This window comes from Pelodiscus sinensis, chromosome 12, assembly GCF_049634645.1.
Source record: "Pelodiscus sinensis isolate JC-2024 chromosome 12, ASM4963464v1, whole genome shotgun sequence".
Taxonomy (NCBI): domain Eukaryota; kingdom Metazoa; phylum Chordata; order Testudines; family Trionychidae; genus Pelodiscus; species Pelodiscus sinensis.
In genome coordinates this window covers 7815020-7836370 of record NC_134722.1, presented here as the reverse complement: position 1 = coordinate 7836370, position 21351 = coordinate 7815020, and the positions used below count along the sequence as shown (strand labels likewise).

The following is a 21351-nucleotide window of genomic DNA, read 5'->3' as shown; positions in this document are numbered from 1 at the left end:
GGATCCGCATCCAATCTGCATCAGCCAGGCTCCACTCCTCATCCAATTCGTAATCCATGATCTGGATTTTACGTGTATCTGCACAATAAATCTGGAGAGGAGGGAGCACAGATGAGCCAAGTCCGGCAAGAAAGAGGCAGGCAGCACTCCGGGACTCCACAGGTTGGTGCTTACCAGGTGGGGAGGAGGAGGGAAACCAGCAGGACAGGCACTCGGCCCCTCCTGCTGGGAGATTTAGGATGCAGTTTCTTGTGTCCTTTTTCTGCCGGCAGTGCAGGGGCCTGCCTGGCCATCCTCCCCTTCACTTGGTGGAGTAGAGAGAGCCCTGAACAGGTATCTATTCCACTGTCCGTTCCCAGGTGAGGATATCCATGGATATGCAGGGCTCTAACTATAAGAACATGTGGTAATAATGGTTATTCTTGACAGTGCTGACATCATGAGGTCCTAGAGCAGTAATTTACAGTTTCATTCCATTTGCTGTTTGGTGCTGTCTGCCGTAATTACTTCATGTTCATCATCTCAGGTGTTTTATGTGCAGTGTTATCCTCTGTGAACTATGCAGAATCAAAAAGCTATTGCTGTCAGTGTGTCTGCCATAATAAAACACGACCCCACCTCCGCCTTATCTCCACATTTCAATGAATGTTTTATTGAATTGTCTTCTTAGCACCCAGTGCATCCAGACATGATGGTGAGTGATGAGTCTGAAAAATGCTGGCGTGGCGGAGGTCTGATGATTGAATGCTTAGAGCCACACAGACGGTGGAAAATAAAATTCAATGGACTACTCAGGTATTACCACGTTACGTCGGGGGGAAGATGGTTGCTAAGACACTGGATTCTGACTCAGGGATACTGGGTCAATACTTAGATCTGGCAGAGACTTGCTGTTTCTCCTTGGAAAAGCCATTTAATCTTTCTGCCTCCATTCCCATCTGTAAAATGGGAATGAAGATGCCTCTTTTGTACCTCCTTTTTATTACAAGAACACAGAATGGCCATACTGGGTCAGACCAAAGGTCCATCTAGCCCAGTAGCCTGGCTTTTGACAGTGGCCAATGCCAGGTGCACAAGAAGGACTGAACAGAACAGGTAACCATCAAGTGATCCATCCCCTGTTACCCATTCCTAGCTTTTGGCAAACAGAAGGTAGGGACACCATTCCTACCCATTCTAGCTAATAATCATTGTTGGACCTATCCTCCATGAATTTATCTAGTTCATTTTTGAACCCTTTCATAGCCTTGGCTTTTCCAACATCCTTTGGCAAGGAATTCCAGAGGTTGACTGTGCATAGTGTGAAGAAAACCTTCCTTTTGTTTGTTTTAAAACCGCTGCTTATTAGTTTCATTTGGTGACCCCAAAAGTTCTTGTGTTCTGAGAAGAACTAAATAACACTTCCTTATTCACTTTCTCTACACCAGTCATGATTTAATCTATTTAGATTTGTTACTTATGTGGCTAGCGAGTGCCCTGCACAACAGGACCTGGCTCTATTTAGTTAGAACAGTTATACAGAGTTAATTATGCAATTACAAGCCTTGTTTCCCATTAACTATAGCCTTTTCCCTGAGCCTCAGAGAACCTCTGCTGAAACATGGGCTACAGCAGTGTTTCTCAACCTTTTTTTAAAGTACCGCTTTAAAAAAACTTCGAAGTACCCCCAGTACCTACAGTTTTCAGACACAACATTTTTTTCTACCATTGCAACACATCTGTTTAAACAACTTTATCGTAGCTGGGCGGGTGATGACATTTTTGGGTGTAAAAAGTATAAAAAAATAATAATAAACACTGTAAAACTTAAAACAAAAAATAGTTTTCTCCAAATTTCAGTTGTGTTGATGTGCCACCCAAACTTCTCTCAAGTACCCCTAAGGGTGCTCGTACTACAGGTTGAGAAACACCGGACTAGAATGCAGTCTGATTAGGATAATTCAGAAAGCACAACACAGAGTTTGAAACAGTGAATTCCATTTCCTATTACCACCTTTAGGTCCTGTTCAAAGACACTGTCATGCCACACACTAGCTTAGTGTACAAATGTTTACGTTCAATACAAACAGCACAAGCATTTTAACCAGTACTTGGGAAGATATTACTAATTCTCTATTACTTAATAAATCTAGCGGTGTATTCTTCCACCACCACCTTTAACCAATTCTGCTGTTGATATACGAGTAGAGTTTGTGATCTACAATATATAGTGTTGACAATAAAAATTTCAGGAACAACAAGGACTGAAATCCCTCTCATCTTGTCCTCATCCAAACATTTCTGCCTAGCCAGGAAAAAAAAATCGGGTCTGGGGGAGAGCCTTCTAGTAGCCATAATCAGTCCTCTGTTGACAGATGACTTGCTCTCTTGAGAGTCTGTTTCAGATGGGAAATCTGTAGCTAAAACATAACAGGTTTTGAGATTTTGGCTGAAATGTTCGAAGTGTGTAAGTGGCTTAGGAGGACTACATCAAGGCATAGGCCCTTGGAGCCAGATTTTCACATGTTTAGGTGCCTCAGGATGTAGACCCCCTACTGGAATTTACAAAAGCACTTGAGCAGGTTAGTTGCCTCTTTGCATCTTTAGGTCCCTAAACACCTTTGAGGAGGTGGACTAGGAATCTGACTTTCATGCACTAAATCAAAACACTTGAAAATGGAGCTAAACCTCCTAAGTTGCTGAGGGCATGTCTACACGGCAACATTATTTCAAAATAATTAGTGTTATTTTTAAATAACTTAGTCTACACAGCAGGCAGTTATTTCAAAATAATGTCGAAATACTGTCAAGCTGGAGGACTTCTTACTCCAAGTCCTGTATCCCCCCATTGTACGAGGAGTAAGGGAAGTTGGAGGAAGAGTGCTCTATTTTGAAATAAGTCCTATGTAGATGCTCTCAATTTAGAAATAAGCTATTTCGTAATAAGCTAATTAATGTAGCTCAATTTGCGTAGCTTATTTCGAGTTAAGCCCTGCTGTGTAGACGCACCCTTAGAGGCTCTTGGAAAATTTTATTACAAGTGATAACACCTGCCACATATTTTGGCTCTGTGCTATCATTTAACCATGACTACTGAGAATATCATGTAGCATCTAGACACAACAATTCTGCACCCTTCAGAAGATCAGTTTGGGTCAGCTCTCACAATGAAGATAGGACTTGCAGAAATGCCAGCCTATAAAAGCTGGCTACTTATGCTGCCTTACAGAAGCTGTAAAGCATGTTTAGTAGCTTCAACCCTCCTCTTTAGATTTTTCTGGTTTGTCTGCTCTGCCCAGGTACAGAATCAGATGATTTTAACAAAGCCCTTTCTCCTTCTCCATTGCTGCTTTCTCGTTGATTAGACTTTAATTAAATGTTGAAATATAAAAGCACACAACAGTCCAGTAAATGAAAAGTGAAAAACAAATGTAAGGAATAGTGGTAAATGCTGCTGATTTATCTTCTAGAAAGGGACCGTATCGGCATCAATGGAACGAAGAGGAGGGCGAACTTGTCCACGTTAAATTCTCTTTCCAGTAAGAGCATTGAAGTTTGATGGATCCATTTATTTTGTAAGAGTATAAACAAGTTCTAGACCAGATGCTATTCGAAGTCTGCTTACACGGTGCATAGATCTTGTGTTGTCCTTCAGCTCAGCGTGAATTTTCTCCTGTCTGTACAATAAATTCCCCGTTAAATTACTAAAATAATGTATTGCACCCCTTCACACACACCCTAGCCCTCTGCCCTGACCCTCTCTTCCTGTACTTTCCCACACAACCCGATCCTCTGCCCTGAGCCCTTCTCTACACCCCAACTCTGACTCCTGCACCCCATAAATGCCCATCCCCCTGCTGTGAGTCCCCCACATGCTCAAGCCTCTGCCCTAACTCCTGCACCCCCACAAACCCCCTTCCCCCATCCTGAACCTCCTACACACCTACAGACTCCTGCCCTAACTCCTGTACCCCCAAGAACTCCCAACCTCCTTCCCTGAGTCCCCAGCACTTCCAAGCCACTGCCCTGAGCCCCACACATCTCCAGGCCCCTGCCCTGACTCCTCCTCCCCCCATATCTCCACCCTCTGCCCTGAAACCAACCCAAACCTCCAGCCCCCCCGTCCAGAGTCCCCTCCCCCCATCACTCCATCCCACACTTACATTTCTTACAGGTAGGAAACCACCACACGTAAGACATTTCAGTTACTTTCACCCTGTATACAAGTAATTCAACCGAGCAGCTCGGTGATGGGCTGTATGAGAAACAACTCCAATGTCGGCATGATAGCAAGGCTCAAAAGTGGGGGAGGGGAGGCGATGTTTTAGTCTAGCATTAGAAGTATGTGTCTGTCCCGGAAACACCCCTCTTGCTTTCTATCTCCCTTTAGCAATCGGTTCACTGGGAAAAATCATGACTAAAAATAATCTCAAGTCATATTTAGATTTTTTTTTTAGTTATGATTATATTTGCCGAACCACTGAAGAGCTTTGTTCTCCGGAGTACGTTGGTCATAAGTGCATGCAAACAATGCACAGAGCCAACTCTCTAGCGAACTGTCTGCCTGCTCGGATAGGCTGCTGGGAAGTGGCAACAGCATAGCAACTGGACCCAGATATAACGGTGTCTTCTTTGTGGATTTTTGCCAGCACAGACATGTCAGCCGGGGACTGTGTGTCTTCTTACCCCAGACCATCCTGGATTTTTGTAGTGTAGAGTCGGCCTGGGTTTGATTGGTGGTTCCCTATTCTTCCTGAGCTACAGGGGTTGGCTCCTCACTCTCTATCCAATTACTATTCTGCTGAGAAATGTACGTGACATTTCTGATACAGTGTGGAGTGTGTAAGTTACAAGAGATCACAATGGGTGTGTCTAGACTACACCTCTCTGTCGACAGGGAGATGTAGATTAGGCACATTGAAAATGCAAATTGAAATATCCCGTGCTTCATTTGCATAAACATGGCTGCCACTTTTTTCTAAACAGAGCTTTTTTGGGGAAAAAACGGCAGTCTACCCTGTCTACAGAGAGGTGTAGTCTAGACATACCCAAGGAGAGAAAGTGAGGCAACGGTATGACAGATTAGGCTCTTTCGCTATCCCCACTGCCATGGGTGGTTGGTGAAGGTAGGGCTGAGGGAGGCAAGTCCCCAACCCCACCCCCAGCCCTGCCTCATCTCCCCAGACCACACACCCCATTACAGGGAGGGTGGATAACATGCTGCCCGCCCTCCCCAGCCTTGGAGCACAGGGAGGGAAGAGGTGTGCCCCCAAGCCTCCCTGGCCCCAGAGTACAGGGAGAATGGGGGGCATCTGGCCACAACCTCCACAGCCCCTGAGCACAGGAGCATTCTGGGGCAGCAACACAAGATCTACAGTAGGCATTCTGGGAGTGGAGTGTAGGCGGGGCCAGGCTGGCAGTTTGGGAAGGCAATGCCTTCCCCTGCCTAGCATATCAGCTGCCCATGCCCACACTAATCCAATCAATCCATAATTGCACTTTTGTATCCTGGCTTTTCTATTGTTCCCAGAGAACTATAATATCTAGGCATATTGTAAAATTAGAAGGTTCCAAGCATGGCACAAATCCTGCAGACAAACTGAAGTTCTGTCTAAGTCATGATTGCAGGGCTTGGCTCAATCCAAACCGAAAACAGATGAGATTTTTCTTTCTCTCCGTCTGTAGCTGGACTTCCTTCTCAGATGTATTCGACTTTCAGCTTGACAGCCACCCAAAAGCGTTTGCAGAGGCCTTTGCTTTGGAAGAGTGGAGTGCAGAGTTCTTCAAAAGAGTCCAAAAGTGAGGAACAGTTTTAACTCTTCTGGGGTTGATGGTAATCTTTGCTTTACTAGCCCAGTGAGAATTACCAGCCATTGTTTGCTGCAGACCAATTCATCGATGCAGCCAACATCTGTGTAAGTTTTCTTCTGGAGGTTTGTGTGTATTTTTTATTATTTTATAAGAATAATGTAATTTAAATCTGTACATCAGTGTTTCACAATTTTATTTGGCCACGGAACCCTTTTAAACTCAAAAGAATTTTGTGGAAACCCCTAATAATTTTGGTATCAATCATTTAAATTCTAGGTGTAGGTACTATTAACTTGTGGTATTATTATTATCAGCCTAAGTATTATTGTTATATATTGTAGATATGTAGATTAATCTGTCATAGGGTACATCTAAACTACATCCCTCTTTTGAAAGAGGGATGTAAATTAGACACATTGAAATTGTAAATGAAGCTGGGATTTGAATTTTCTGTGCTTCATTTGCATAATCTTGTCATGGCATTCTTTCGAAAAACGCTATTTCAAAAGTGAAACTGTGGTCTAGATGTGGTTCTTTCGAAAAGAAAAGTCTTTTTTGAAAGATCCTGTACGCCTCAAAAAATGTGTAGTGAAGTCATGGTATACTTGATAAGGTAGAGAAGAATAGGCCTAAGAAAATTGTATCTCTTATTCTAAATACAGTAGACTCCCAATAATCCGGCACCTTTGGGACCTAGGTGGTGCCAGATTATCGGATATGCCGGAGTACCAGGAGGTACTATAAGGGGGCATACTCCCAACCCAATCCCTCTTCCCTCCCCTTCCCTCTCCTCCCCTTTGCCAGAGCCAAACTTCTCCCCTCCCTGCTATAACCCAGTTCCCTTCTCCCCCAACCTTATGTCCGGGTCCCAAGGCAGCTGCCTGTGTTCAGCGGCCGGCTGCTAGCAAGTACAGGCTGGATGCTGTGTGCACTGGGAACCGTGAGCGGAACAACACGGGCTGGGAGCACACATGCGGCTCACAGTGGCCCGGCCATGAGAGCAGCTGATGGGAGCACTTCCAGGTCCCAGTTGCTGCCGAACTATTGGGAGTGCTGGACAACTGGATGCCGAACAATTGGAGTTTTACTGTACAGGGAAAACAGGGATCACTCTTGACACATGCTGACTTTGAAGTGGCAACGACCGAACTGTAGCTTTTGTAGGAAAAACAGTTTATTTTAGGAGAGTCAGCACTTATTATAGTATCAGGATGTCTTTTTTATAATCATCGTAGGCTAAACAGTTCATAGCAATATTCTTAAAATTCAAAATATGTCTGACCGATTGCAGGCCAATGGCTCAGCTGTGCTCCAGATGTTCTTAAATCGTTGTATCTTTCATAACAGAATCAACCTTTTTCTGACTGGAGTTTGGGGAGTGTGTTTGAATAAGAAGCCTTGTTTTTTAGCTGCATGATCTTATTCCCCCCTTCTGCTTTTTCCAGAGATGGGGAGCAACAATCTCGTTATGAACAATGGGGTCAATCTGTAGGAGAGATTGAAATTGAAGGCCATGAGAAGAAAGAGATCCTTCTGAGAGGTGTTCGGAGCCACTCTTACGGTAACAATATTCCCAACGATTCAATGACGTAGTCACCTAGAAGTTATCGCTTTGGTGTTTAATTATTGCAGAATAATCACTTGCAATGTGTGACTTGTAAAATGATCTGTTCCGTAATTAGATCTAACATTGTTTAACAAAAAATGTTTTGCTGCTGAATTATGATAATCAACCATCAGAGTCTTTCCATTAGCAGCTTATTAATGTTTTCTCACTTTAAATACCAAACAAAACTCATTCAGGAAGAACACGTTGTCTGGTGCTGTTTTCCTCTAGCAGAGGACAAGCCTAAATCGTCATCCCTCTTCACAGCCCATAGGGCTGAGAGACAGTCTGAGAGACTGAGATGCCTTCTTTGTACAACTCCACAGTCAGAACCAGCTGACAGCTCTGAAATGGTGTTAGTGCGCTGCTAAGGGGCCTAATCAGGCTGAAGATTCCCTCCCAGCCCCTTGCTCTGTGTGTGCTCATGGAGTGGAGGGGCCATGAGTGGGGTACATATAAGGCCCTACAACCTCCCCCTACTCAGGTGTTGTTTGTGGAGAGCCCACTCGGAGCCCTGCTGATTCACAGGCCTTCCTATCTCCCTCCACCTCAGTGGGGTCACCTGTTTCCTCGAGGTGGCATTAGCCTCCAAGGTTCCTTCACAAAGGGGAGGTGAGAGTGGTTTAGGATCCATGGAAACCCGGTTGCAGACCTATCCCCAGGATTTGGTTAGGTCAGTCCAGAACCTCCATGTGCCAGAGCAAGGAGCTATGCTGGCTTGTGTATTTTTACTAACATAGGTGAAATATTTGAATTAGTTCTCCAGAGCTTTCCTAGTTACAGCAAAGAAGAGTCTATCCTGAGGGGGTCAAGGCACTACCCTGGGATCTATCCTGTGAGCTGCACTGGACAGACAGATACTTACAGCCATATAGCCCTGCTCCGGGCCATCCTTACCCATATGCAAAATATGCAGCTGCATAGGGCACCTGAAAATTTGGGGCACTGCTGGGTCTTAATGTCCACCCATCTGCGTCTTCCTATCCCTGTTCTGTGACTTTTTTTCCTCAGGAGAGGATCTAGCTAACTAAAAAGTGACAAAACCTGCCAGACCTATTGGCAGAACATGAAACCTGGGAAGGAGCCATTCACATGGTAATGAAGCCATTTAACAGGCCTTTGCTGACCCCAGGTGTCAGTTCACAGAGCCATGGCCCAACCAGGCAAAGCCATGCATATAAAAGTAACAGGCACTTGGAAATGCTCACACCCTTTCAGGTTTGCGGGGAGTCTCGATACGGTTACCTCACACCCGGCCACAGTGGATGTGGCTCCAGCTAGGGGGATCCAGGGCACCCTTCAAGGTCTAGGTCCCTGTTGAGACTCAATGGGCCTGAGGCTTCCTACACTAGTTATACCACAGTTGTTTACCGGGTGTGCACATACCTGGCTCAGCACCATGTTTATCACTCTTATGAGCTGAGACCGAGGTCAAACTTGTTTACTGCTTAGTAGTTTCCCAGCTTAAGGCACAGGTTAGGACTGATGAAGCCCAGCTGCGATTTGGGCTTGCAGCGCCCCACACTTTGCAAAGCTGGGTACAGCAGGGATGGAAACTTAGCTGCAGGACCCACTAAGCTGCAGGACCCACCTATGACTTTTATGTGACCCCAGGCATAAACTGTCAGTTTTTGAATTTACTATGTGGGCGACAGGACCTTCGTTTCAAATTTGCTTTAGAAATATTTTTAAGGGAATTGCTGAAGATTACAAAATCACACCTCTAAAAAAATCACACACCCCCAGCTGTCATTGGGCAAAGGGGTGCCAGTTTAATAGTACAGGTTGGATCTCCCTGGCCCAGCACCCTTGGGACCTGACTGGTCCCAGATGGAGGATTTTGCCGGTAATGGAGGTAATTTCTGGTCCCCTTGCTGCTGGCATCAGCCCCACCCTGCTGCACCATCAGGCTACCTGGCAGCCCCGCTGGACCAAGCAACAGACTTCCCAGCTCACAACCTCTGGCTGAGCTATTCACCGGCTCCCATCCTCCTCCCCCGCAGCCTGGCTGAGATGTGCACTGGGCTCTCCACCCCACATTGGGCTGCGCTCCCACCCCACCCCCTGCATCACGCTGAGCTCCGCCCTGCCCCTCCCCCCCACCTCTCAGTGCACCTGGACTATGGATGCATCTGCCAGACCACGGATGTCACCAAACCAGAGAGTCCCAGTTTATAGGGTGCAACCTGTACTGTGTAGGACACCATTAATCCTAAGGATGGCCCTGACCTGGCTTGTAATTTGGGGCTTTGAGCAAGAAGGTTAGAGGGGGATATTAATCCACTAGCCACTAGGTCTAAAATTAAACCCTTTCCCCTTAACAGGAACAGTTTAATTGATAATTTTACCTACAGACATTTTTAAAACCTTGACACGTGATTGCCGGGTAGAGCATTTCTCTGGCTAAAGATAAGGATGCCAGATACCTTTATATAAATGCTTGTATTTAAAGTGCTCCGTAAAGGGGAATTTCAAGCCCGTATTCTCAATTTTTCCCCCAGGCATTCGAAACTGGGCTGAGATTTACCGCTATGTCATGATTTTGATGCATTGTGAGGTAGGTCTTGAGCCTTTCAACACTCTCAAGATGCAATACACACTTCGCTTGCGTTTGTAGGCTATGTCTGAACATCCAGAAGCAGTGTCCTAGGAGGAAAGTCAATACTCTAACACCGCGCCTGTAGACTCTGCCTTTTAGCAAGTTGTCTCATTGCCAAACCTCTCATTAGCACCTGCTGGGCTAGCACTCAGTAGCAGAAGCTTGTGGGACGGGGACCTCATTCCGGATAGCTGAGATATGTGTTTATAGTACCAAGATTAATGGTAAATGATTAACTTGAGATAGAGGCATGTAGGAATTTGCCTCCACACATTCTGCAAGTTGCTAGTGTGTGGGTGGGCTTTTGTCGTTCTCTGAAACAGCGGCTCCCTGCGGTCTGTCCGACTGGTGCTTGGCACAGAATGTCTTCCGCCTCCCGTCCAGCTATTCTTAAGCTCCTTGGGTCTGACAAGGGAATGCCCCATCCATAGGTGCAAATTCAGGCACTGCACTAATTTATGCTTGGCTGGCCACAAATTCAGCGGGTTGGCCCTGCAGGTAGGGATGGGCAGGCATAGGGATGCCCTGTCACACTGACCTTGCAAAGTTCACCTATGGGGATTCCAAGGCTGTGGTAGAGAGTCCCCCCTAAGTTCTAAAGGTGATATTTAGAGCTCTGCATATCCACAGATGTCTGCTTCTGTGGCTATTCATGCAGGGCTTTCCCTTCCCTGTGTCGGGCACGGGGCTCCCAGGCAGGCCCCTGCACTTCTCTCAGGGAAAGGATGCAAAAAGCTTTGTCCTAAATCTCCCTTCCCCAGCCCCGCCCAGCCCTCCTGATTCCTCCCTCTCTCTTCCCTGCATGACACTGCCCCTTCCTTACTTATCTGTGCTCCCTCCTCTGCTCGCCTCCAGATTTATTGTGTGGATACAAGTAAAATCCGGATCATGGATTGCCGGTTGGATGAGGAGTTGAGCCTATTGGACGTGCATCGGATATGGCTCCACATTTTTGTATCCGCCCAGGGTTCTCGTGATATTTCATTTCCAAGGTGTGCACTGGGGTGTTCCAATACTTTTGGACAAGCACATATGCTGCATCCCCAACCTCTGGGGGCGATACAATAGAGGTGGGACATGGAGCTGGGGTGTACTACCCCACCTCAGGGACCGAGTTTCGATAATATGACCTGGCCTTGTACCGATGATGAAGCCTCGTAGGTCGCAGAATTGTGAGGGCAAAAAAGATTCCACGGATTTCCACATTATTCTACAAAGTGTACTGGTAGAATTTGGGTTTTTTTTCTCTCCCTTAATATTCTTCTGATTGCATGTGGAGGATGCTATCCTCAGGGATTAGACCAATGGCCCTCTGGTCTTTCACCCGCAAGAATAGACCCTTTCACTCAGGGGTGGAGCCTTTTTTGGGTCCAGGGCTGCTGACCCACAGAAAAATCAGTTGGTGATAGTAATAATAATAATTAATATAATATAAAACAAAAACAAAAAACCCCACCTCCACCAAAACAAAAAAAACAAGGCAAACCCTCACTTGACCAGTAGCCCCAGATTCAGGAGAAAGACACTCCTCACACTCCCGTTGCACACCACACCTTAGGGGGGCCCAGGCTAGTAGATTTTGTGTGCTCCACAAAATCCCTGTGGTGGGATGGCGAGGGCCCTGGAGCACCAATGCAGGCTCCCCAGTGTTGTAGGGGAGCCTTGAGACTTGGGTGTGTCAGATCCAGGCAAGCCGGGGGCTGCATCCAGCCCCCAGGCCTGAGTTTCCCCACCTCTGCTTTAATTGATGGTACAAATCCATTCTTGCCATTTCCTGTTCTCAAGGAAACTGCTTCTAAAACATGTTTTTTTTTTTCACTCAAAACCTTGAATCTTTTGTTAGCTCCAATAGCCATTCACAGCTGCTCTGTTATCAGGAATTTCATCACTGTCCCACTCCCCAAAATAGTAAGGAGGTTTTGTAAACTATCCTGACGTGGGGACAGGTGTATTTTTCTAGCTTCTCATTCCTCCTTTGCTGTGCATCTCCTTTTGATCTGGCCGTGGATTACTGCAACCTACTGCCCATCTCTGCTGGTGACAGTTCAGCACTTTTGGGGGCAGATAGACTCATAGGCTGTGTCTACACTGGCCCCTTCTTCGGCATAGCCATGCTAATTTAGAACTTTGGAATAGGGAAATGCACGGGGGATTTAAATATCCCCCGCGGGATTTAAATAAACATGGCCGCCGCTTTTTTTCCGGCTTGGGGAAAAGCCGGAAAAGAGCGTCCAGACTGGCGCGATCCTCCGGAATAAAGCCCTATTCCGGAGGATCTTTTATTCCTACTTTCAAGTAGCCACTTTCAAATAGCCACTTTCAAGTAGGAATAAGAGATCCTCCGGAATAGGGCTTTATTCCGGAGGATCGCGCCAGTCTGGACTCTCTTTTCCGGCTTTTCCCCAAGCCGGAAAAAAAGCGGTGGCCATGTTTATTTAAATCCCGCGGGGGATATTTAAATCCCCCGCGCATTTCCCTATTCCAAAGTTCTAAATTAGCATGGCTATTCCGAAGAAGGGGCCAGTGTAGACGTAGCCATAGAATCATAGAACACTAAAACTGGAAGGGACCTTGAGAGAGCATCAAGTCCAGTCCCCTGCCCTCACGGCAGAACCAAGCACCGTCTAGATTCTCAGCTCGTGAAAATGGGCATTACTCCTCTGACATCAGTGGACTGGGAGGTTTCCTGATTTAGACCAGCTGAGGGTTTGCAACATTTTGAGTCTGCTCCAAAATGAAGGTCTCTGCAAATATTGCCATATTGTTTGCTCAGTTCCTATCCCCATGCCACATTTTTGTGGCCGTGCTAAAGAAATATGCGGAAAGGAGGCTGGTGGAATCATTAACAAGATAAATCCATAGAGGCACTGAAATCGGACAAGGGCTTTTTAGAAGGCATTTCCTGTCTTGGCATAGATTCAGGGAATTCCAAAATATCAGCATTTGAAGAGCTAACACTCCACCCAAATAAACAGACTGAGAGGGTTTAATCCTTCCTGGCCAGAATCACTGCATGCCTTGTGAAATCTTGCATGCAAGAATGAGCAAATTCAGGAGCTGCTTTGATTAAACAGGTAGCACCGTGCAGACCTGTTGTAGGGAAGGAATGAGTCCCTAGTGTACAATTCTTATCATGCAGCAATTTGTTTTATAGTTACTGGGTACGTCTACACTACAGTGTTAATTCGAGTTGACTTAATTCAAAATAGTTAATTTGAATTAAGCTAATTTGAATTAATGCATCTACACACAAAACCTATTTCGAAACAGCGTTTTGGTAGTTTGAAATAGCGCGTCCACACTGAGTGGACCCTGAACCGAAGTTAAGGCTGGCCAGAACCAGTGCTGGCAGGGCATCAGGTTAGGATTTAGTGTGTGGGGCTGCTGCCTGAGGCTAACTGCACTCAGTGCTTAAAGGGATCCTAACCCCACCCCGGACAGACAGTTCTCAGGGTTCGCTGCTTGCTTATCTACCTCGATGAGGGACAGCAGAGAGGTCTTGTCTTGGAGTGCCCTGAGTACCCGCATTTGGGACACCACAGCACTCGGCCACATGGAGCCAGAGCTGCCCCTGGGCACGCCGATGCGTCTCATGGGGTCGTTGCCATCAGCCCGGCTGCACTTGCTGCAGGCTGCCATCTGGGGGGGTCCTTCGGAGGGCTGTCAGGATCCAGGAGGACCTGTGGGAGAGCATCCACCCCTAGGAGCCATCAGAGCCTCCCCGGTCCTCCCCACCGGGGGCTCGTGCCCCATTCTTCCCTCACGTCCTTCCACTTACCCCTCCCTAGCCCCCCTTCCTGATGTCAAACAAAAGACACGTATGTTCAAAAATAGAAACTAGGTTTATTGAACAAAACTGGGTGGGGAGGGGGAGAGGAATGAACCTCTGGGGAGACTGGGAAAAGGAGGTGGGAGAGGGAAGAGAGAGGGTGGGAGAGGGGAGGGAGAAACCTGGGAGGAGGGAGCTGGAAGGGGGAAGCAAGGGGAAGAAGGGGGAGTGGAAGCTCAGGGCCCAGGGTTGGGGGTCTTGCCGGACCAACTTGATTTTCATGCAAACCTGCTACTGGGTTCGCAGGCTGGCAGATATCTTACCATAGACAGCTGCATTCCTCTGTCTAGTGCAGAGATTATAGACGTTGGGGGCATCCCCCCCCAAACCAGAATAAGGTCCATGATCTCCACCCTGGACCAGGAAGGCTCCCGCCTTCTCCGGGCCCTGGCAGGCTCCTGGGAGCTGGCAGACTGCTCCTGGGGAGCGGTGGAGGGCTGGCTGCCAGTGGCTTGCTGGCTTATGTTTTGGGGACAACTGGGTCAGGGGCCCCAATGGCCACTGCTGGCTCTGGGCTGGCAGGCTTGGTGCTGGCACAGGTACTGTGGCCAGGGTCTACCCCTTTAATGGCTCCGAGGCTGGGGGAGAGAAGAGTAAGCTTTCCTGGTTGCACCCAGAGTGGCCATCAGGGCTCCCTGGCAAGAGCTGGAGGCCCCCTCTTTTGAATTAAATGTCTACACAGCACTTAATTCGATATAGCTATTTTAAATTTGGCATTACTCCTCATAGAATGAGGTTTACCAAATTCGAATTAAGTGCTCTGCTATTTTGAATTAATTTCAAAATATTGGTTTGCATGTATAGATGCTATTAAAGTTAATTCGAAATAACGGCTGTTATTTCGAATTAACCTTGCAGTGTAGACATACCCACAGAGAGTATGTCAACACTAATTCACTCAACACCTCCCCAGCCTCTTGGCCGTGAGTCTCAGAGCCCAGATCAGCTAACTCATGACATGCCATGGAGCAAGGGCCGTCCCTGGGCATATGCAGCTGCGTAGGGCAGCACAACATTTGGGGCACTGCTCCATAGTCCATTGTGCTATAGGCAGCTGCATGCTATGTATGCCTAAGCCTACAGCCAGGACAGGAAAACAAGGCACGGGCAGTGCCAGCTCCAGCGGCCAGCCCTGTCCCATGGCTCCCTGTGGGCTGCACACTGCCACGGCTTACTGGTCATCTGCATGGCTGCCCTTTACTCTGCCTCTAGTCTGCAGTTTGTGCTGCTCCTCGCCTCTGGCCTGTTCTCTGGCCAGCCTCCCTGTCCTGCTCTTGCCCCCCAACCTCCAGAAGTTCTGCCTTGCCCCTGCAACCTCACGGTCCTGATCCCCATCCCCCCCATGGAGCAGCCAACACCCCACATTGGGGGAGTGCAGGTGCTCGGGGTGTGTAGGGCACCAGGAATCTAAGGACAGCCTTGCATGGAGCTTAGCATAACAGTGTAGACTTTTCACACTCTGAACCCAGGCGAGAGTCTCAGAGCTCAGACTCCAGCCCCATAGCGTGAGCCCGAATCGGTAGCCCTGGGCTTGGAGACATGATGCAATGGGTCTGTTTTGGGGTGTATGGATAGCCTAGAAGTTACAATGACTTCTGCCGCTGGGCTTGTGATTAAAAGCCACCCAGGGGTTTGCTTTGATAGGAAGGAGTAAATGTTTGACTGGGTAGAGAGTCCGCCCAGGACAATACCCTTCTTTGGTGTGCGTTCGCAGTAGATGGTGGACTAGAATTTACAGTGCAATGGCATGAAAGGAGCACAACTTAGGGTGGTGATGGGCAGGAGTGGCCCTAGACGAGCTGCCATCAACTGGTGTCCTAGGCAAAACGCACGATTGGCGCCCCCGCCTCCAAAGCCCTCAATGGCTGTTTATCTTGGCACCCTCGGCGACTGCCTAGTTCTCCTGTATTGACGGGCCGCCACTGGTGATGGGCAACCCAGGCTAGTGAGTGGGATGGATGAGAGGCCTCCTTCATCACTTTGATTGGATGCAGAGGGAGTGCAGGGCGCTTACGGGCAATCCTGTGCGCACCTCACCTCAGATGCCCTTGCTTTACGTGTATGTCCCTAGAAATACTGGTGGGGGAAAAACGACACGGACACAAACCAGCAGAATCTGGCCACCCCAGGCGTGGGCAATTATGTTAAATAAATATGTCTCTTGGGCCACACTTAGAACCTGGATGGGCCGCATGTGGGCCTGGAGTGCAGGTTGCCCACCACTGCTCTAAAGTCTACGATCAAAGCAGGGGGAGGTACGCAAAGAATGAAGGTGCATTTGGTTCTTTAGTTAGCATTTTTCCTATCCGATACACTGTTCTCAGACACTTCCAGTTCAAGTTTCTAGCTCTTGCCAATGCGTCATCTTTCACTTCTCACTGCTGCTACTGCCTACACTCATTGCATTGCTCCTGCTGGCTGTGTGGTTCTTCCGTGCTCCCTGTGGATTTCTTTCTCCCATTCGTCTCCACGGCTTCTTCCATGTAATGCCGTTATGCTGTGCCAAACGGCCTCTCTCTGAAAGCACAGCAAGCCATTAAACATCACTGCTGCATCAAGAGGCATCCTTAATGTATCTGGCTTGAAGGGTCCGCATTTCCATGTAATGAGTGCTCTTTGTGGGAAATACAAAATGTCTAGTACTTAAGTTGATCTAGCAAGAAGGTTTGGCAAAATGCAATAGTCAAAATCTGTATAAGCGTTGTTTTCTCTGGAATCTGGCATTTTGTGAGATCCATGGCTTTCTGGAAGAAAGTGGCAAATGGAAATTTTTTGATCAGTAGCATCATAAACTCAGGTGATAGCTCCATGCAGTCCGAATACTTTTCCATCTCCACTCTTTTTCTTACAGGATGGGACCTCAGCACACTTAACTGTTATTTCTATACCAGCAACTACAACACAGTAAGTTCAAGCAGTCTGTGAAACATATACCTCCCTTGTCCTGCTCTGGAATGGCCGGGTTTTCTAGACCATGGCCAGACCTGCTTTTTGGTCCCCACAGATTTGTGGTTGCAAATAATCATGGGTGCAGCTTTCACTGTCAGTTATTTACACTCTCAGTTTGGATCATTCAGACAAAGATCTGATTTAAGGGCACAAATTGAGAACTTCCAGACACCCACATAATTTCATGCACACCTTCAAGTGAAAGTTTGGAGACTAGCATTTAAAATCTGTCCTGGAGTTTGTGTGATACTAACATAGATACTAACAAGAGAGTACTGCTGTCGCGTCTTACATCAGAAATCTCAAAGCACTTTATAACATTAATAAAATCTCAGGTCAACATCATGCATCAGGATACATTTGAACCATTTTACTGATGAGCAAATTGAAATGGAGTGATTAAGTGACATGCACAAACAAATCAGGAGTCATTGGGGAAAAATAAATCCAGGAATTCCCATTACCAGTCATTTTACATTGAGGAATCAGTTTACATCTTAAAGGCAGGCAGTTTAAAATTTCTAGTCAAACAGGCGTTTTTTCCTGCACAGTTGTCCTCTTATAATATTTAGATTCAAACTTCAGAACTCTCCTTGGATTTGCTGATTTCTGGCTTTTTCGCTTAACATTATTTTTTCTCAGGTTCGTCAAAGCCTTTTCTCACCAGCCCCCCAGTTCTATTGTAAAATGCATAGAAATTCTCCTTGCCTGAGGCTCATAAGAATGGCCATTCTGTGAGACCTGTGGTCCTGCTAGCCTTGAAGCCTGTCTGTGAGAAGGCATGTACGAAGAGAGCAATAATGGAGAGATTCAGCCCTTTCTTTCCTTGTTGGCTTCTGGCACCCAGAGCTTCAGGGTTGCCCTGAATATGGGATTGCTTTGACCATCTCGACTAGCAGCCTTTAGTGGACCTATTCTTCATGAATTTAGCTAGTTCTCTTTTGAACCCAATTATACTTTTGGCCTCCATAACATCCCCCGGCAATAAGTTCCACAGGTTAATTGTACATTGTGTGAAAAAGCATTTTGTCTTGTCTGTATTAAACCTGCTGCCTATTATTTGCATTGTGGGACCCCTGCTTTTTGTGCTGTATCTGTTTACTTTTTCCACACCGTTCCTGATTTTATACCCTTAACCTGGTGGTGCCTGGTCTGTAGCCTCCCTGAAAGGGCTAGCATTCTGTTCCATGATTTCCATAGTTTTGATTGAGCTTTGAAAACCGTGACCTGCACCAGGCACGTTCTGTTTTTTTTGTTTCTCTCAGTTTCGCTGTAGGTTATGTTCTTTTCCCCAATGGGAAGAAGGCTGGCATTGACTGGTCCAATGCCTCACTGGCAGACATGGCAGACGACGGTATGATCAGAGACATATACCGAGTCAGTTTCACTGCAGGTAGGTTAAAGGAAGTCAGGTTGTCTCCAGCTTTTTCAGTACTAAACAAAAGGCTTTAGAGTCTAGAAAATAATGTCACTGAATTCTAAGACAGTGAAAGGGAAGGGGAATTCTGCATGTGAAGCTAATTGGTTGCTATGTTTTCCAGAGAGACTGTACCGAATACAAGAAGGGGGAGGCCACAATCAAATTAACAAACATGTCCCCTCCCCAAACCAGCCCAGTCAGTACTGTTTAGTGCTTCTAAAATGCCCTAGGAGTCAGGGCTTTGATTCAGAGCAGCCAGACTCATGGCCAGGAAACCACTCGTTCATTCCTAGGTTAGGCTTGTGGTGTGGGGACAGGGCCCAGACTTGCCAGGCCCCTGGGCATAATGGAGGGGGCCAGCTCCGTGGTTGTGAGGGGGGGTGAGGTGGAAGGTGGAAGGGGCGGGGCTGAGTGCAGGCAGCCCTGAGAGCTGCCCAGGGCATGTCATGCCACCGCCCCCAGGCAGCCCTCAGAACCGCCGGGAGCATGCTGCATGGTGCTCCGGTGGCCATTGAAAGGGCCTGGTGCACTTCCCTCCACAACACGACAGCTGGTCCCTTTGAATCACTGGGTCCTAGAGCAACTGCCTCTTTTGCCCCCCTCCATCCGCAGGCCTGCGGGGAGAGGCTTGCAATCAGTATGGTTTCTGGTCTCCTCTCTCACGAAGCTTCCTTTTCTGGTTTATAGAGTCCAGCCCTCAGGCTGGACTGTAAGTTCCAGGTGTCCCTTCAAAGAGTCGCACACCCTGCACCACATCCCTATGACAATGTTGTGTATCCTGTTTTGGCTGTATCGTGCGTGATTCCCTCTCGCAAAGCCCAGTCTTTTTCTCCTGCAAAGACTTACCGGGGATGTCCATGCAGCAACCAGACCCCCGTGGCTGTCCCGTGTCAGCCGATGTGGGCTTGGGATGCAGGGCTCTATAGACTTTGCTCTACCTTGCTCTGTGGACTTCCAGGCTTAGGAAGGTGAGAGGGTCTCAGAGCTCAGGCTGCAGACTCAGACCTGCAATGAAACATCCCTGCAGCTCGAGCCCTATCAGCCTGAGTTGCTTGGCATGGGCCAGCTGCGGGGGTCTGGTTGCTGCGTAGATACACCCACACATGTGCTTAACTTTAAGCACAGATGCTGAGGAGCCGACAGTCATAGCGGGCCCTGGGCAAGCGTCCCTGAAGGGACGGGGCCTCAGGCAGAAGGGGTGGGCCGGAGCCCCCCTCCCCACACTCCGTGGCGTGCTCTGTGCATTGCCCTGACCTCCCCAGAAAGCCCTAAGCCCCCGTCACACCCACCCGAAACTTGCAGTGCAGCGATCCAGACGGTGATTTAAAGGGCCGGGTCTTCGGGTACTGCTGGGAGCCCAGGCCCCTCTGAATCGCCAGTCGGTGGGAGCAATCTCATTGACATCAGTGGTATGTTTAAGTAAAGGCTCCGGTGTCATTCTTTGCCTGCCCGGGCCTCAGGAACCAGAGAGAGGAGTTCAGATCCTCGGTTGTGCTGAACATCCTTGTGTCACTCAGGTTTAACTAGCTTGGAAATGAGTGCTGCAGTTTCCAGACTCCATTAGTCAGCGCTTCCATTTGGGCTTTGGAACCAGCTCCTTGAAATCACCTAAAATGGTGAAAGGCCACAGAAGCTTTAAAAATGAATACAACATTAATTAAAAAAAAATAAAAGCCTTAGGGATGGGGGAACTGTATGAAATGGCAAAAAAAAAAAAAAGTCCTGTTTGTTTCATCTTGGCTAATTACTCTATCGTATGTTGAAGAAAGCCTGCCTATATTTTTCCTTCCCAAGGTGGCAAATTCTTTGACATTCGTGCTACACTTGACAAGCAAGCTCGCCCAGTGGTGTATAATGGCTTAACGGGGACAGGGATATTCCATGAGTGCATTGCTGATTTCCGACTGAATCTGACCATCCGAGGCTGGGGCTTGGTTGAATTTTATTACAGGTGAGAAACAGGTATACTGAAGTAGAGAAACTATTCTAATTCTGAGAGCTGAGTGAAGGCAGCAGACAAATGGGCTTTTGAACAAAAGGCATGTCTCTGAGTCACCAGCCGTGGCTTTCCCTTTGCTTTCTGTGAACATTTGCACAAACATCCTTTGTTCCAAAGAATGTTTGTGCAAAGCAAAATTCTCATGAATACCTGTACATGCAGGGGCAGCCCGTGCGTATAGGCTGACTTGGCCGCCGCCTACGGCACCGCATTAAATGGGGCGCCCAACGATGACGTCACGCCATTGAGGGCTGTGGAGGCGGGGGCACTGATCGCGCATTCCGCCTGGGGCGCCAGCTGCCGGCAGCCCGCCTCGGGCCGCCTCTGTGTAGTCTTGTGTCTGTTATGTGTGCATCGCAGTGGCTTGTGCAGCTATCCTGAAGGCTTTGTGAGCTGGAAAGCCATTTATTCTGGGAAAATGAATGAGATCATATAAAAAATTCTCAGAGGGGTAGCCGTGTTTGTCTGTAACTTTAAAAACAACAGGTAGTCCTGTGGCACCTTAGCGTATGTCTACACTGCGGAGCTATTTTGGGATACCTGAAAAATCCCAGAAAAGCTATTCTGTATCTATTGAAGCAGCCCGTTATTTCAAAATACAGTAAACTTCTGATAATCCACACCTCTAGGACCCAGGGGGTGAAGGATTATCAGATATGCCAGACTATCGGAAGGGGGGGGCTATGAGAGGTCTGGGATGGGGTGGAGGGATGCCACCCCAGATCCCTTATAGCCCCCCCTTCCGATAGTCCAGCTCTGCCCCAGGCGTCCCCGATTCAGCCGCTGCTGGTCAGTTTCAGCAGCGACTGAATCGGGGACACCTGCGGCAGAGCAGCTGGGGTGCTGCTGGGTTGGTCCGGTAGTGCCGCCCCCTCGGCGCTGCGAGACCAACCCAGCAGTACCCCAGCTGCTCTGCCCCCGGCTTCCTCGATTCAGCTGCTGGTCAGTTTCAGCAGTGGCTGAATCGGGGAAGACGGGAGCAGAGCAACTCCAATGGTCCGGCTACCTGGAGCACTTCCAGATTCCCGATGGTGCAGGATCATCAGGAGTGCCGGAGCATTGGATGCCGGACCAATGGAGTTTTACTGTAGATTTTGAAATAACGGGTGGCTTATTCCGACATCCTGGCAACCCTTGTTCCACGAGGGTTAAGGTGAAT

General features: G+C 47.8%; 1 protein-coding gene across 8 annotated transcripts in view; it reads left to right on the top strand.

The window, feature by feature from the left end:
* LOC102454033 (rifampicin phosphotransferase-like) overlaps window positions 1-21351 on the top strand; it is an 86400-nt gene that overhangs the window by 9787 nt on the left and 55262 nt on the right. For all 8 annotated transcript variants that reach the window (XM_075939965.1, XM_075939964.1, XM_075939969.1 and 5 more), the window contains 8 exons: window positions 671-795; window positions 3450-3518; window positions 5665-5778; window positions 7236-7351; window positions 9898-9953; window positions 16676-16728; window positions 18039-18166; window positions 19988-20144. In XM_075939965.1, the coding sequence (XP_075796080.1) occupies window positions 671-795; window positions 3450-3518; window positions 5665-5778; window positions 7236-7351; window positions 9898-9953; window positions 16676-16728; window positions 18039-18166; window positions 19988-20144 (818 nt within the window). The remainder of the gene's footprint in view (window positions 1-670; window positions 796-3449; window positions 3519-5664; window positions 5779-7235; window positions 7352-9897; window positions 9954-16675; window positions 16729-18038; window positions 18167-19987; window positions 20145-21351) is intronic.